The following is a 16,026-nucleotide window of genomic DNA, read 5'->3' as shown; positions in this document are numbered from 1 at the left end:
TTACAATGCAATATCATGTGAGGTCAAAAGGTGAGCAAATTGCAGAGTGCAAATAGTGATAATAATTAATTGCAGTACAACCAAAAGTGTCTTGAGTATTTTTTGTCCTATCAGTTGGAACTGTTTGCTTGATAGTACAGTCTATTGTTAGCTGTGTCCTATCCAATCGGGTGCACATCAGTGGCTATTAAATGATTGATTTGGTAACATAGCATGTTGTTATTGAATAGCTCAAGGGCAGTGGCTAAATGTGGATTGTTGCCGGTGGATCTGGCCCCCAGCCTTGTACAAGATAACAGATATGTGGTCAGGCTTAAGTGATGTTTCCAATGTTCTTGGGAGAAGTTCATGGAAATAACACGGTATTTATCAAGATATGGCTGTATTACATTTATCTTGGAGGAACATTTTTCATTGAACTCGTATTTACCTTACACTTTATGCACCAAATGCTTTATTTACCTCCGATAAGGGCTTTTTGGTGGGACATGGACCCATTTCCTGCCCATCTGTTGATCACGAGGCCGCAAGTTTAATCAAAGCTTATACTAAATCCATAGCCCGGAACACTTAGCCAAAGGTAAACTCAGGAACTAATTCTGGCCCTAATGGACTGCTCTCTCGCAGGGTCATTCATTATGCATCAAAGAGCATGGATGGAGCATCGCTTCCCAGCCATGGAAAGAAAGTAGATGAGCTAGATAAGTTGTGGTGAGAGGAAGAACAGATCATTTAATTCAACGATCGGGGGGGACAATGTCTGGGGTTAACATGAAGCCTGGGGAACTATGAATCAACTATGAAGGCCAATATGTAAACCACTCATCATGTGACTGGCCAGATTGACTCTGACAGCAAATTGTACAGTTCCTGCATCATTTAATCAGGCATAACATAATCATCTTTTCCCTGATCCTGCACATTGTATATTTTTGGATAGGTGACACCAACCCAGACTAGTATGCATGTACATGTAAACTCAAAACACACAGACTCATAACAGGAGACCTGCCACCCAGTTATAGACATTGGATGAACTGCAACTTAGAGAAAATGACATCAGAGCGATGACAGCGTATCTACGGGGCCTGCCTTCACAGCATGTATGCAGTATCAAAAGTATTACGTTTCACATTCGGATGATGTGTGTGCCAGAGCGTACCTGCGTGGGTGTGCATGTGTGTACGGGTGTGTGTGCGTGAGTGTGTGCGTGAGTGTGTGTGTGAGTGTGTGTGTACACACACACACACAACACACACACACACACACATCAGGAAAAGTCATTTCAGAGCTGTTCCAAGGCGTGGAGGTGCTGAGAGTGTGTGACTGTGTGTGTTCGTCTCTGGTGTCCATGCAGAGCCACAGCGCGAGGGCAACCGCACGCTGTTCCACTGAAGTCTGACCAGCAGGCTTAATGGTTTGTACTCCTCCCTGAGCCCCTTCCTCCATGCCCAGCAGACACTGAAGAGACTCTCCCCAGTCTGCTTCTAGAGTGAGGTTGTGATGACGCTCTGCGCTTTAGCCGTGACTCACTGAGTTGTGCTGTCAGAGCGGATTTGGTTAACTTCAGATGTTTAAAACTCCCTGAAGACGAAACTAGAGGAATACATCAAATCCATATTGAAGACAAATTTTCACATGATGTCTAAGAGTCTACTGCATGTGTGTGTGTGTGTGTGTGTATGTGTGTGTGTATTTGGGTGTGTTTGTGTGTAAGTTAGAGCGACAGAGAGAGGAGAGATTTGGCCTGGATACTCTTCCTCAGTTCTCCTTTTAAGAGTTTTGGAAAAGCAGTAGCATTTTCCAGTGGCCTCTGATGACCTACTTTGAATGAAGCTTTATTTCACCCCTGGAGAATGAAGGTATTTATCTGTTTAACCATGGCTTTGTTCTGAGTAGATAAAGCTATAGAGATCTATATAGATCAGGTATACAGGTAGACAAATTGGTCATGTGAATTCTATATTCTTTGATTATATACTCTGTAAACAATCCTAAAAATACAACAGCTGTATTGGTACGACACAATAGTTGATGAGCTGATGAGACAATAGTGGTAATGTTTGCCACTAACGTTTACCATGTGTGTGTGGTTTGTTTTGAGGTTTGTTTGGGGTGATCGTACAACATTCTGATGACATCATCGTATTCTTCTGCATTGATTGGTGGAAAACCACGAGGGACCAAAAGCCTGAGTTTGTTTGTTATTTTGGCAAATGGCCGCAGGCTAAATTCTCCTTATTGTTATTGACAATATAGCGGCAAGCAGTGTTTCTGGAAATAAAAAAGGAAATCAGTCGATAAGGGCTTGATGATTTGATGAAAACCAGAAAAGGTAGCATGTGATCTCAGCCGGAAAAACTTGAGGAATTTTGCATGGATGTGTGTGTGGGTGCGTGTCCGTGTGCGTGTGCGTGTGTGTGTGTGTGTGTGTGAGAGTGTGTGTGGGCTGTGTGTGTGTGTGCACACATACAGTGCAAAACACACACACACAGCCCCACAGAACATAGCCCCTCAGCCCTTGTTAAACATGTACTCTTGGAGTCCTACGTCCTGTGTGCTCAGAAGGCCTCCATTCAGCACGCTAAGTGACCCAGGCTAACAGGCCGCCTGGACTCATAACAAGGCCCACAACAAGGCAGGGGAGCCCCATAAATACACCCTGACCACCTCCTCATTCCTCCTCTCACTCACAGCAGCCTCCACAGCTAAGACACACAGGCTGACTACAGGCTGATGACCAGAGAGGGAGAGAGGGAGGGTGGGAGAGAGAGAGAGAGAGAGAGAGAGAGAGAGAGGGAGAGAGGGAGAGAGAGAGAGAGAGAGAGAGAGCCATACAAAGTAAGACAGTGAGAAATATATGGACAGAGAGGATTCAGGATTCCATTCATTACAAATAACTTTAGGAACTGCTAATATGTTCACGTGGAAACATGTTTGCCAAAGTTGCATTACGTCATTCTTAAAATAATAAAATGTAATTAAATAAATGGCATGCTGGTGCAATAATGATGACTTAAGCAACTTAAGCGATAGCAAATACTGTATATAAGATTACCTTTTATAGCCAGACCTGTTTCTGATGCCAGTTGTTGCTGCTGTTGTTGTTGTTGTTGTTGTTGTTGTTGTTGTTGTTAAAAATTCAAAGCGTCCTAGCTCTGTACTTGCTGGAAAATGCTTCACAATCTTTAATATCTTCAGCATCTATTTGACTTAACTCAGTTACTGCAATTATACCATAGTATTCTGTTGATCTTCCCTCCACTAGTCTAATGCTACAACCATACCTCTGCAATACGTTACCATCTGTATTCTCTTTAGAGTTTCAAACCCATCAAGAGCATTACCGAACTACCAACTGCTCTTTATTTGTTTCTCGAATGTTAGTTCAAACTCTTTCGCTCTCTTCCTGTAGCCTCACTGGCAGAGTCCAGCCGATGACACTCCAGAAAAACACACAGGGTGCTTGTTCTTGCTTTTCGTCTAATCGACTCTCTCTCTCTCCCTCTCTCTCTCTCCCTCTCTCCCCCTCTCTCTCTACCTCTCTCTCTCTCTCCTCTCTCTCTCCCCCCCTCTCTCTCTCTTCTACCTCTCTCTCTCTCTCTCTCTCTCTCTCTCACTCTCTCTCTCACTCTCTCCCCCCCCTCTCTCTCTCCCCTCTCTCTCTCTCTCTCCCCCTCTCTCTCTCTTCTACCTCTCTCTCTCTCTCTCTCTCTCTCTCTCTCTCTCTCTCTCTCCCATTATGTCTCTCTGTCTCGGGTTGTTGTGCAACGCTTAGGACCATGTCAAAGTCTGGAGGCAAAGCGGCCGTATCCTTTCCCCCAAAGTGGTGGAGCACACATGGGGAGGTGTTGTTGCCATCACCCCCCAGACGTCTGACCAGACAGACACTGTGTGCTCATACACTTAACTGAACGCCTGAGAAAATGGCACGGTTGTCACTGCCAACCGACCAATGAGAGATGAGAATGTCTTCAGGCCTGCAGCAGCTTCACCTATCTACCAAGATAACACAAGCACCACAACCCCTTCTCCCTTGCTTTGATATACACGTGCACACACACACACACACACACACACACACACACACACACACACACACACACACACACACACACACACACACACACACAGACACAGACACACACATACACAGCAGCTCTGTCTCTTAACATGGATAGTCCCTGAACAGACACTGAACCACACATCGGGACCCCTCTGGCAAAAGAATGTGAATGGAGACAAATAGTTCATGCCAGACATGGTCGACTGTCTCTCTCACCCTCGTTCTATCTCTGTCTCTCTCTCTCTCTCGCTCTCCTCATTTGCCAATTAGTTCATTCATGGCGGCCGGGAGCTCTCACACCTTCCTCCTGGAGGATCAAAGGGCGTCCCGCGGGCGAGGGGGCCGTGACAACACACACACACACACACACACACACACACACACACAGCGGCACCGACACCCTGCCGTGACACACGGCCCACTTCAGAAGGTAACGCTCATTTAAAGCCAAACCTCAGGGGAGACACCAGCGTGACCCTGGACGTTGAACCCTGGGTCCGTCCACAGCTCTGAGTCACCATTCAAAGTTCTTGATGAAAAAGGATTATGTTTTTTTTTTGTTATTGTTCTGCGTTGTGCTGGGATTGACCCCCGTGTTGAGGGTCATGTGATAACAGGTTGGAGTCGATTCACGTTCAGTATTGTGTCACTACGTTGTCAGTACGCCAGCTCTGAAGATCTACCACCAGGCCAGCGCTCTGGAGCCGTCTGCACAGTTACACACCGTTTCATGTTGACAGTTAATAAAAAAAATCAAGATTAAAGTGTATCAAGTGCCCGGGGATGAACAGTAACGTATAAATAAACACACAGCACAAGACACGAGGAGCTCGTGAGATGGCGGACCATCTGATGTCAATAATTAATTCTGCAGTCTGCCAGAAAGCAGTGATGAGTACAGTCCCTGCATTCACTGTGAACCTCAACCCTCCATAACTACTCACATGTTGTGCGCTGGAATAAGGTCAGCAGATTCATTCGGGAAAGCTTCCTGTCCTCTTCGCTTCAATGCCCGAAACGATGGAGAAAAAACTGATGCAAACCAAACTGCATGAAAAAACTCAAACTTGCGGACAACTGCCACTACCATCTACAATGTATTCTCTCTGTCTGTTTCTGTGCTCTTCCTTCTGTGTAACCGTCAGGATCAAGCCTGAGCACACACTGAACACTGAACACTGAACACTGAACATCCAGACTCTTCCAGAAGTGTCTGTCCACACTGAGCAGTAGCTCGCATTCCAAACCCACCCTGACATTTTCTGTCACACCCCCCTCCTCCTCCTCCTCCTCCTCCTCCTCCCGTGACAGCGTGCATAAAAGATCTCCTCAGCCTAGTGGAGGAGCAGGTCTTTAACTCCTACCATTCATCACGGGGAGAGAGGGGCGGTGGAGACAGGAACACAGGAGCAACGGAGAACTTAGCAGAGGTCTTCATGGCTCTGAGGGCATCTCAATCTGTTGATATGTTTGAATTAAATCTTAAAATGTAGCGTAGCCAAAAGATGTGGCTTAGTTTAATGCTAGTTTAGCATTCTTCTAACTGCCTTCTTGGTTAAAATCAACCTCTCCAATGCTTCTCTGAACCAGATATTTTGCTCTCACTTCTGATTAAGTCTCCCTTGCTATGAACTTTGCTGGCTGAGAGTTCTGTGTTTTCATCAAATTGTAAACTGAAAACAGTTGGACCCCCATTTTGAGTTGTTCTGGGACCTGCTTATAGACATACATATAAGACACAATAAAGTATAGAATATAGCTCTGTCTCTCGCCTCTTCCTTCCTTACTACGAATTCCTTTCTAATATTTGTTCCTCATATTACTACCATTTTCTTCTCTCCACAAGTATCTAGAATATCCCAGATATACAGCTGATTGACGAGCTGGTGAATTCAGTTGTGATACTTATTGGTGAACCACAACAACAACAACAATGACAGAAAGGCCTGTCATTGGTGAACCACAACAACAACAACAATGACAGAAAGGCCTGTAACTCTGGTCTTGTTTTTAAATATCCACAATAAATCCAGTGCAAACTAACTTCAACTCTAGAAACTCATTTCAAGGCAATATCCACCCGTCAAACTAAAAGCTATTCCCTTACACACCCAACCCTCATGCAGACAAACTGACCATGGTGATACTGAACAAAACTTTTGTTTACAGCTGCCAAAGGGAAAGATATCTATCTGAAAGTCTCCTGTCTGCCCGTGAAAAGGCTTATGCCACTATCCAAGCTAATTGCCTTGTTGGTACAAACACGTGCAGAACTCTGGAAGTGCACATTTAATGACAGCAGAACTGCACACCCTCTGAGACTGAGAGAAAACCCATTCCTTTTTCCACCATTACTGCAAACCCTGGCTGGCTCAGTGAGCAGGGCAGCGGTCCAAATGTCCCTTTAAGAGCCTGTGACCGCCATCACAGTCCCAATCACAAGCTTTGAAATGCAGTCTGTATCCGTCTGTCTGGCTGGCAGAGTGAAGCCATGGACTCTGGCACAATGGCCACTGTGAGAAATGTTTGAAGTATTATCAAGTATTCCAAATCTCAAGGAGATGAAGAGTGTGTATGTGTGTGCGTGTGCGTGTGTGTGTGTGGTGTGTGTGTCTGTGTGTGAGTGTGCGAGTGTCACATCTTGGATCAGATTTTGCCTGCCCAATTTACACGTGCACACACATACTTGAACACACACACACACACACACACACACACACAAGCACATTTAAATGTGTAGGCACACAAACACATTCTCTCTTTTTCTCTCTCCCGGGTCCCATTCCATCCCAACATCTCACAACTTACTCTGAAATACAATTACACAACTCACATAAATATGCAACAAATTACCACATAGTAAAACCACACTCATAAACAATCACACCCAAACACACAGTCACACACAAACACACACACACACACACTCACACAATCTCATCTCCACTGAATCAAAATAAGGATGAGAGCTCAACCTATTCTATTTCTGTGGCGCCTATTTCAAGCTCAGCTAGTGTGAAGGCTCACTTTATGAGCAGTGATAAAGACAGTCCAGTGACCTTTGACATTTCAGTCGTTCAGGAACTCCGACAGAATTAACCGTCAACCAGTGACAAAAATGCCTTTGTGTTTTGAATGTTAACTATTGACGTTTGAGTCATTAAGCAGATGCTTTAATCCAAAGCAATATAGTGATTAAATGACTGTTAATATTATTATAATTTTTCACATACTAAGGGGTTAGGCATCTTGCTCAATGAAGGATACATGTAGACTGAGGACATTTATTTTCAGCCAGAACTGTTGGGGATCAAATATCCTAGTTCACTATCCTGCTCCTCTATGAACGTTTTCCAGCAACATCTGCCTCAAAAGTATAATAATAGAAACACTGGAGGACCGTTTGCAAGTTACACAACACAAAGCTCTATCCACTACAGGAAATAGAGCAAACCTTCCATATTCTGGTGAAACACTATCTGACCAGAGTGACCGACGTACACCACAGGAATGATGGGCTTGTGTGTGTCCAGCACTACGACTGAATCCAGACGTCTCCCTTCCCTTGGACACCCAGACACAGGGGCCACTAGCGGTCCTAGGGGCTCGGTGCATTCCTCTGGGTCACCACAGAGGGACGCGGACCGGCCGCGCTCTACGTGGTTTTGCAGGGACATTGTGGATCTGTGGGACCACAAGGCATGTGGACGGCTAGCTTGGATGGTAAGCTATCAAGGGAAAATGTGGGCTTTTGCTCCAAGAACAAAAAGGTTTACATTGCACTTATGGGAATAACCATTTATATATGTGCACATGCAAATCATATGGCATGTAAAAACTACACACAGAATACCTAAAACTGATTATATAACCTCTGTATTCTTTATTTTTTGTAGATATATTCATTAGAAAAACAATATATTTTGAGCCAAATTGTCTTTAAAACCCAAATCCAATTCCTGGACTATCCTTAGGTTATGTTTGGGCAGCTACACGGTGGCGCTGTGAACTTGGTTTGACCCTGAGCGCCTGCAGGATTAGGATGTTTTGAGAGTGTGAAAGCTCGGCTGATTGAATCTGCCCAGGGTCACAGACGCAGCGCACTAAACCACGGCCCATGAAGAAGACACAAACAGAGCTGTTCAAAAGGTCATTAGGATTACACGCTATGCGTGTCTGTGTGTGTGTGTGTGTGTGTGTGTCTGTGTGTGTGTTTGTGCACATGAGTGACTGTGTTTTTGTATGAGGTTGTTAATGTGTGCGGTGACACAGCATTTAGGCCGATTAAACTCACCCTCTGCGTTGTCCTCACAGTGCTGATTAAAGTTTTCGTAGGAGTCCCAGCGGATCAGAGGATCCTGGGTATTGTAGTCCACGGAGACGCTGGGGCCATTCTCCAGGCGATCCATACCTTGACCTGCATAACAGAAAGGCACAGAAGAAAAAGTAAATATCTTTTGGATTTAAACCACGACATACTGCCCTGTTTCACTGCTTTAATGTGTAAGTATCTTTAAATATAATATTATAAATATATGACGTATCCTAGAATTCGTTTTTTGTGAGTTTTGTAAAGGAGCTGACTCACTTCCGCTCTATCTCACACAACTGCTTTTAGACAAAAAGACGAACGGACCAACAGAAAGACTGTCAAATAGACAGATAGATAGAAAGATAGATAGATATACAGTAGGTGGGTGGACGAATAATAAATTAAGGAGAACAACAAATATCAGGATTTTCAATAGACAATAAAATACAAATTTAATAAAAACTAAACTTTTAAGGAAGGAGGGAGAACAGGAAACAATCATATATAAGACTATATAAGACTTCTTCTCACCATGGATCTTTTCTGGCCCAAACGAGAAGACAAACTCCACTTTTCCATATTCTGGGAACCTGTCATCTGCAAGCGGGAAAGGGAAAAGACGTTAACATCCCGACAATATGAACCCTTTTGCCAACTCTCAAAAACATTCTGCAATAAATGAGCCTTGCATCAGAGCCACCAGTGGTGGTGGTCAGAGCCAAGCCCCTGAGGTGATGATGGCCACCGACGGACTCCACACAGACACCAGGCTGCCCACCTTTGAAGGTCTCGTCCAGCTCGTCCTTCCCGAACACGATGCCCAGGTCATGGACGGCGCAGGTGTGGAACTGAACCCTGAACACCACGTCGCGGGACGGGCTGCGGTACCTCTTGTGGTAGCACTTCAGCTGCAGGGGGGGGGAACAGAGGCTTCAGAACATGTGTCCTGGTACAAAGGTTATGGTTTTGTTGCCCCAATGTCCGCAGCTTGACCTGTGGGAATCCTTGAGCAAGTCGCCGTGACCCCCACCCACTCCCTACAGTAATGTAATATGTCTGAGTACGTTTCCATCTACAGTGAACGCTATAGACATCGGTCCGTTACATCGGGGAAGAAAGCTAATACACACACACTAACACACACAACATGGTCTTGAAGCTAACCCTAACCCTAACCCTAACACACAACACGGTCTTGAAGCTAACCCTAACCCTATACACACACACTAACCCTAACCCTAACACACAACACAGTCTTGAAGCTAACCCTAACCCTATACACACTAACCCTAACCCTAACCCTAACACACAACACAGTCTTGAAGCTAACCCTAACCCTATACACACACACTAACCCTAACCCTAACACACAACACGGTCTTGAAGCTAACCCTAACCCTATACACACACACTAACCCTAACCCTAACACACAACACGGTCTTGAAGCTAACCCTAACCCTATACACACACACTAACCCTAACCCTAACACACAACACAGTCTTGAAGCTAACCCTAACCCTATACACACTAACCCTAACCCTAACCCTAACACACAACACAGTCTTGAAGCTAACCCTAACCCTATACACACTAACCCTAACCCTAACCCTAACCCTAACACACAACACGGTCTTGAAGCTAACCCTAACCCTATACACACACACTAACCCTAACCCTAACCCTAACACACAACACGGTCTTGAAGCTAACCCTAACCCTATACACACTAACCCTAACCCTAACCCTAACACACAACACGGTCTTGAAGCTAACCCTAACCCTATACACACACACTAACCCTAACCCTAACACACAACACGGTCTTGAAGCTAACCCTAACCCTATACACACTAACCCTAACCCTAACCCTAACACACAACACGGTCTTGAAGCTAACCCTAACCCTATACACACACACTAACCCTAACCCTAACACACAACACGGTCTTGAAGCTAACCCTAACCCTATACACACACACTAACCCTAACCCTAACACACAACACGGTCTTGAAGCTAACCCTAACCCTATACACACACACTAACCCTAACCCTAACACACAACACGGTCTTGAAGCTAACCCTAACCCTATACACACACACTAACCCTAACCCTAACACACAACACAGTCTTGAAGCTAACCCTAACCCTATACACACACACTAACCCTAACCCTAACACACAACACGGTCTTGAAGCTAACCCTAACCCTATACACACACACTAACCCTAACCCTAACACACAACACGGTCTTGAAGCTAACCCTAACCTCGAAAAAAAACCTGTCTCATTCACGTGACTTTTTATTTTTGATTCACGTACGCACAAAGGACGGTCTTCTCGACAACATCCTCAAGTGTAACGTCACATCTGGAATGCGGCTCAACTGAACTCCATCCTAGCGATACGAACAATCCCACGTAGAGCACACAGAGGAACCTCTGGCCATCAAAACGTCCTTTCCTCCTTTATTAGATAGATAGATAGATAGATAGATAGATCCTTTAATAATCCTTTACAGGAAATTACAGTGTCACAACAGCGTGGACAGACATAACAAACACACATTCCCTCATATGCTAAAATACTTAAATACTACAATAATAAATACTAAATACTATAAGGTGCAAAGTTAATTTTGTGCATTGTAAAACCGTATGGCAGCTGGTATACAGGACTTCCTGTACCGCTCCGTTTTGCATATTGGTGCAATTAGTCTCTGGCTGAAGGTGCTGTTCTTGATCACCTTCAGGGCGTGGAGTGGGTGAGTGGGGTTAGACATTATTGAGGCCAGTTTGTTGAGGATTCTGGCCTCTGCCACCTGCTGGACCTTTAGCTGCTCAGCCCCGACCACTGAGCTGGCCTTCCTGATCAGCTTGTCCAGTCTCTTTTTGTCCGCTGTGCAGGCGCCTTCTCCCCAACATGCCACAGCAAAAAACAGAGCACTGGCCACCACTGTGTGGTAGACAGTGCACAGTAGGGGTTGGCAGATGTTAAATGACCTTAGTCTCCTCAAGAAAAAGAGTCGACTTTGTCCCTTCTTGTACACCGCTTCCATATGACTTTTCCAGTCCAGCTCACTGTCGAGCTGCACACCAAGGTACCTGTGGTTGGCGACCATCTCCACCATAGTGCCCCCGATGCTGATTGGTGTTGGTTGAGTCCTCCTCCTTCCCCTCCTGAAATCCACAACTATCTCCTTTGTCTTTGTGGTGTTGAGATGGAGATTATTGTGTGTACTCCACTCCACAAAATTGTCTATGGTGTCTCTGTACTCCTCCTCATTTCCCCCTTTAATGAGGCCAACAACAGCTGTGTCGTCTGAATATTTTTGCAAGAAGCAGCTTTTAGTGTTGTATTTGTAATCCGCTGTGTAGATGGTGAACAGGAATGGAGCCAGAACAGTTCCTTGTGGAGCCCCTGTGCTGCTGAGGATGGTGCATGAAATATTGTTCTGTAGGCGCACATACTGTGGTCTGAGATAAAGGTAGTCCAAACACCACAGTACCAGTAATGGATCCACCTTCATCATCTCCATCTTCTCCCCTAGCAGACGTGGCTGGATGGTATTAAAGGCAGATGAGAAGTCAAAGAATGTTATCCTTAAAGATGCATCAGGGGTGTCCAGATGTGTGTATGCCCTCTGCAGCATGTAAATGAGGGCATCATCAACACTAATGTTAGGCTGATATGCAAACTGTAAAGGGTCCATTTGCGTAGACACACTAGTGCAGAGGGAGGAGAGGACAAGTCTCTCAAATGTCTTCATGATATGTGAAGTGAGAGCTACTGGTCTGTAATCATTGTGGTTTGTGGGATGGGTCTTCTTTGGGACAGGTACTAGGCAAGATGTTTTCCACAGCCTTGGGACCTTCTGTAGGCGCAAGCTCAGGTTGAACAGGTGTGTAAGAATACCACACAACTCTGAAGAGCAAGTCTTCAGTAGCCTTAACAGCGCACCGCCGTTAGGGAAAGCCTTTAAGGCATCTCGTTTTCTATAGAAGTGTGGTCCCTACCGAGGGGTCCCCTCGGTAGGGACCCCACTGAGGGGACCCCTCAGTGGGGTCCCTACCGTGCACCCACCCAGAGAGAGACCCTTGTATGAATGCTACTAGGTCTCATGGAGTATTTACTTACCTTTTATCCCAATTAAAAGTACACTACAAATCAATTCTTATATGCTTATCTTATCAGCCAAAGGGATTTACATTAAAGCTGAAATAACATGATACTTCCTGTTGGAGGTAACAGGAAGATATTTACATACCTATGAATCTCATGCACCTCAGAGGTCAAAATGTATACCTGATGTGTTTGTTATTTAATTTCCTTAATTACGAAGCACTCTTTAAAGGAGGTTCAGAGTATATGAGAACGACAGCCAAGATTGCATAAAGGGAATAAATGTCTACGATGAAATGTGTTTTCTTTTTATTTCTGCATAATTATCAGTTCACCATGTGCTTCTCATACAAAGGGTTAAAAAAGGGATGAGGCGAACGATGGAAGTCTGCAGAATCCAAACAAACAAGCCCAGGGCTGCAGAACGGAGCATGGATAAGTCAAATATCCCCTGGGGCTTTCTGGTGGCTTTCTGGAAAATGCCCTACCTCCCACAGAGAGCTCGCTCTTTGGATTACGCAACGGCAGTCTGACAGTTCTTAAGGACAGATATAGAGCTAGGAAAACAGAACGGCCGACGCCTTGGCCTTCAAAATGGCCAACAAGCCCCCTAAACCTTCCACTTATTTAATGAACCACGTGAAAAGTATTGGTTTTAAACTCAAGAAACATCTTGAAAGACAAACAAGGAGCTGACCCTTACCTTACCTTAAACTATGTGCACACTATAAATATTACAGTAGCTCACTAACAAACTAACAAAACACCAGTCGAAAACACCCAAACCCAGCCCATGTAATGTGAGGTATGCAAAGATAAACATTAATTTAACAATCAAGTCGAGATATATAAAAAGATGATCTAATTCCACGGTTTCTCATGTGGAGGAAAACACATGTGGTATCTCACAGTTTAGCACTTGGGGGGCTGGGGGGCAGAGATCAGAGTTTACGTACGTGCTGAATATTAATCGTGATAAAAGCTACCCCATTAGCCTCCATTAGATGAAAAACAGGGATCTGATTTCTGGCTCCAGTCCGCTCCGGGCTCTGGCCCCTAAACATAGTGCTGCAGCTGGGCTCCAGTGAGCCTGTCCCCATGCCCCACTCCGGTGTTAGAGGCCCAGTTACAGAGCGTCAGCAGAAGCCTTTGCTAAATGTATGCCATTTTCTCCTTGAACTATCTCGGTAAAAATGTTCGTTCTTCACAGATTTGGAAAGTCACGTTATTTTGTCCTTTTTGCGGTGCAATGCAGCAGCGCTTAACCCATTTTAAGACGATGCGTTCAGACCGTCTGTGAGCTAATGTCTATTCTTATCTTTTAGCTTTGATGGACGCCTTGTGTGGATCCCGTAGGTTCCTGTAAGAGGAAGGAATCTCAGCTGCAAAATTTCAGCATTGTATTTTACGACAAAATTATTGATATTTTACAGCAAACATAAAGTGTGATAATGAGACTTGTTAAAGCAAGGAGGCATGCCAACAGTCTTCTCGCTATGCTTTTACGAGCACATTTATCCTGCAATGGAAACTATAAACATACACAGAATAATAATCATATAGCCGCCGGGGCCCCAAATACAGTGAGTAAAAATGATTCCCTCATTGCTAATAAACATACCGTATCATACACCTGCAGACAGGCAATGCTACGTAGCATTCAGTTGCTATAATGCTATAATACAAAATATTTAAAAAATATATTTAAAAATATATTTGAATATAGTAAACATAGCTTTAAGGAAGTATAACTGCCTTTAATTTCCTTTTACAGCAATGGGGAAATATAGGAAAAGATACACAATTTCTGGTACAACTTGTTTCAAACACTGTAACATTTACACTCCACAGTTACAGAGCATGTTCCTAAAATGAAGAAATCAATGTCACTCATTGTTCAAAATGCATAGTGCTCCTCAACGTCCAGGTCGGTCGAACACCGTTGTGTGAGCACACAGAGAGAGATACCAGCCACTGGGCCCAGTGTGTGAGCACACAGAGAGAGATACCAGCCACTGGGCCCAGTGTGTGAGCACACAGAGAGAGATACCAGCCACTGGGGCCCAGTGTGTGAGCACACAGAGAGAGATACCAGCCACTGGGGCCCAGTGTGTGAGCACACAGAGAGAGATACCAGCCACTGGGGCCCAGTGTGTGAGCACACAGAGAGAGATACCAGCCACTGGGGCCCAGTGTGTGAGCACACAGAGAGAGATACCAGCCACTGGGCCCAGTGTGTGAGCACACAGAGAGAGATACCAGCCACTGGGCCCAGTGTTTGAGCACACAGAGAGAGATACCAGCCACTGGGGCCCAGTGTGTGGGGTGCAGGGGGAGCTTACCAGTATGTCTCCCTTGAGAAGCAGGCCTGGCTCTATAGTGATGCAGATGCTGGTCTGGCTGTCCCCTTGAACGTTGCTGCAGAGGGAACAGGACGGTTAGGGGCCCAGCGTCCACCACATGGAGCGCTTCAGTGAATTCAGGAGCATTTCGTGAAGGAGCATCGGGGCGTTGGGGGGTCTTGCCGGTAGGAGGCCTACAGGTTAAGTTGTGGACATTGGGGATCCAACCCAGAAGTTTTCAGCTGACCCCCTTGCCATGAAACTGTGGTGTCCTAACTACACTCACGACTACCATCCACTACAATACATATTGTAATGTTTCCATTGTAGATACTGTATCATCAGGGATATTTTGTTTGCCCTTTTAGACCAGCTTGGTATGATTTGGCAGGAAATCTAACACACCGGCAAGCATTTTTAAAAGAGAATGGGAGTCTATCTATTTTTATCTAAATGTACATTTTGCAGATTTGCCCCCATATACATTTTGAGTCAGTAAACAGTGAAAATGTTTTCCACTCCAGGTCCTTTGTTTCCAAATGAAGAGCAACGAGGGACCACTCACTTTATTCTGTCTTGTTTCCTCATGTGAAAACGCACGACATGGCCCTTGCGCGTGACAGATATTGTTTTGCGACGCATGATAAGTCACAGACTGCACACGCTCAGCAGGCCAGCAGCATGTTAACCAGTAAGCCTCTCAGACTTGGGTGGCAATTGGCTGGAGGTAGCTGGACAGTCTGCAGCTTGCGGTCGGTGCTTCGTGTTCAGACGGTAATGTCGGGGGAATTAGTGTCTGGAAGATCGTCCAGCCGAGAGCCAGCGATCAAAGCGCGGTAAGGGCCGGTAATAGGAGGCATGTGAGAGAGCCAGCGAGGATGAGAGAATGTGATTAAAGGGAACGCCCTTAAGAGGTTCTGCCGTCTGTGAACAGAGAGTGATTCAGGGGCCTTGGGGGATATAGGTTGTGGATTGTTGTGATTGATGGAGCGACGAGCGGTAGAAATGAGTGGAAATGATATGCAGTTCAGGAGTTATCAGTAGTGAGAACAGATAAAAGACAATCATGGACAAGGATGTGAAGTGGGATGGGGGGGGTCACCAAACACACAGACTAAGATCTAAGTAAAGCTAGCTAGTGAGATAGCCTAGCCTACATCATGGTATAGAGAGTAAGCAGAC

The 16,026-nt window shown here is 45.2% G+C and overlaps 1 protein-coding gene across 4 annotated transcripts in view; it reads right to left on the bottom strand.

The window, feature by feature from the left end:
- Positions 1-16,026, bottom strand: part of tns1b (tensin 1b) — a 181,868-nt gene that overhangs the window by 32,923 nt on the left and 132,919 nt on the right. For all 4 annotated transcript variants that reach the window (XM_084478512.1, XM_084478514.1, XM_084478513.1 and 1 more), the window contains 4 exons: positions 14,845-14,920; positions 9,157-9,286; positions 8,910-8,975; positions 8,361-8,483 (listed from right to left, as the gene is read on the bottom strand). In XM_084478512.1, coding sequence (XP_084334638.1) covers positions 8,361-8,483; positions 8,910-8,975; positions 9,157-9,286; positions 14,845-14,920 — 395 coding nt within the window. The remainder of the gene's footprint in view (positions 1-8,360; positions 8,484-8,909; positions 8,976-9,156; positions 9,287-14,844; positions 14,921-16,026) is intronic.

Source organism: Micromesistius poutassou, assembly GCF_964030765.1.
Source record: "Micromesistius poutassou genome assembly, chromosome: 14".
Classification (NCBI taxonomy): domain Eukaryota; kingdom Metazoa; phylum Chordata; class Actinopteri; order Gadiformes; family Gadidae; genus Micromesistius; species Micromesistius poutassou.
Note: the sequence above shows the minus strand (reverse complement) of the source record. Positions and strands in the feature narration are given on the sequence as shown.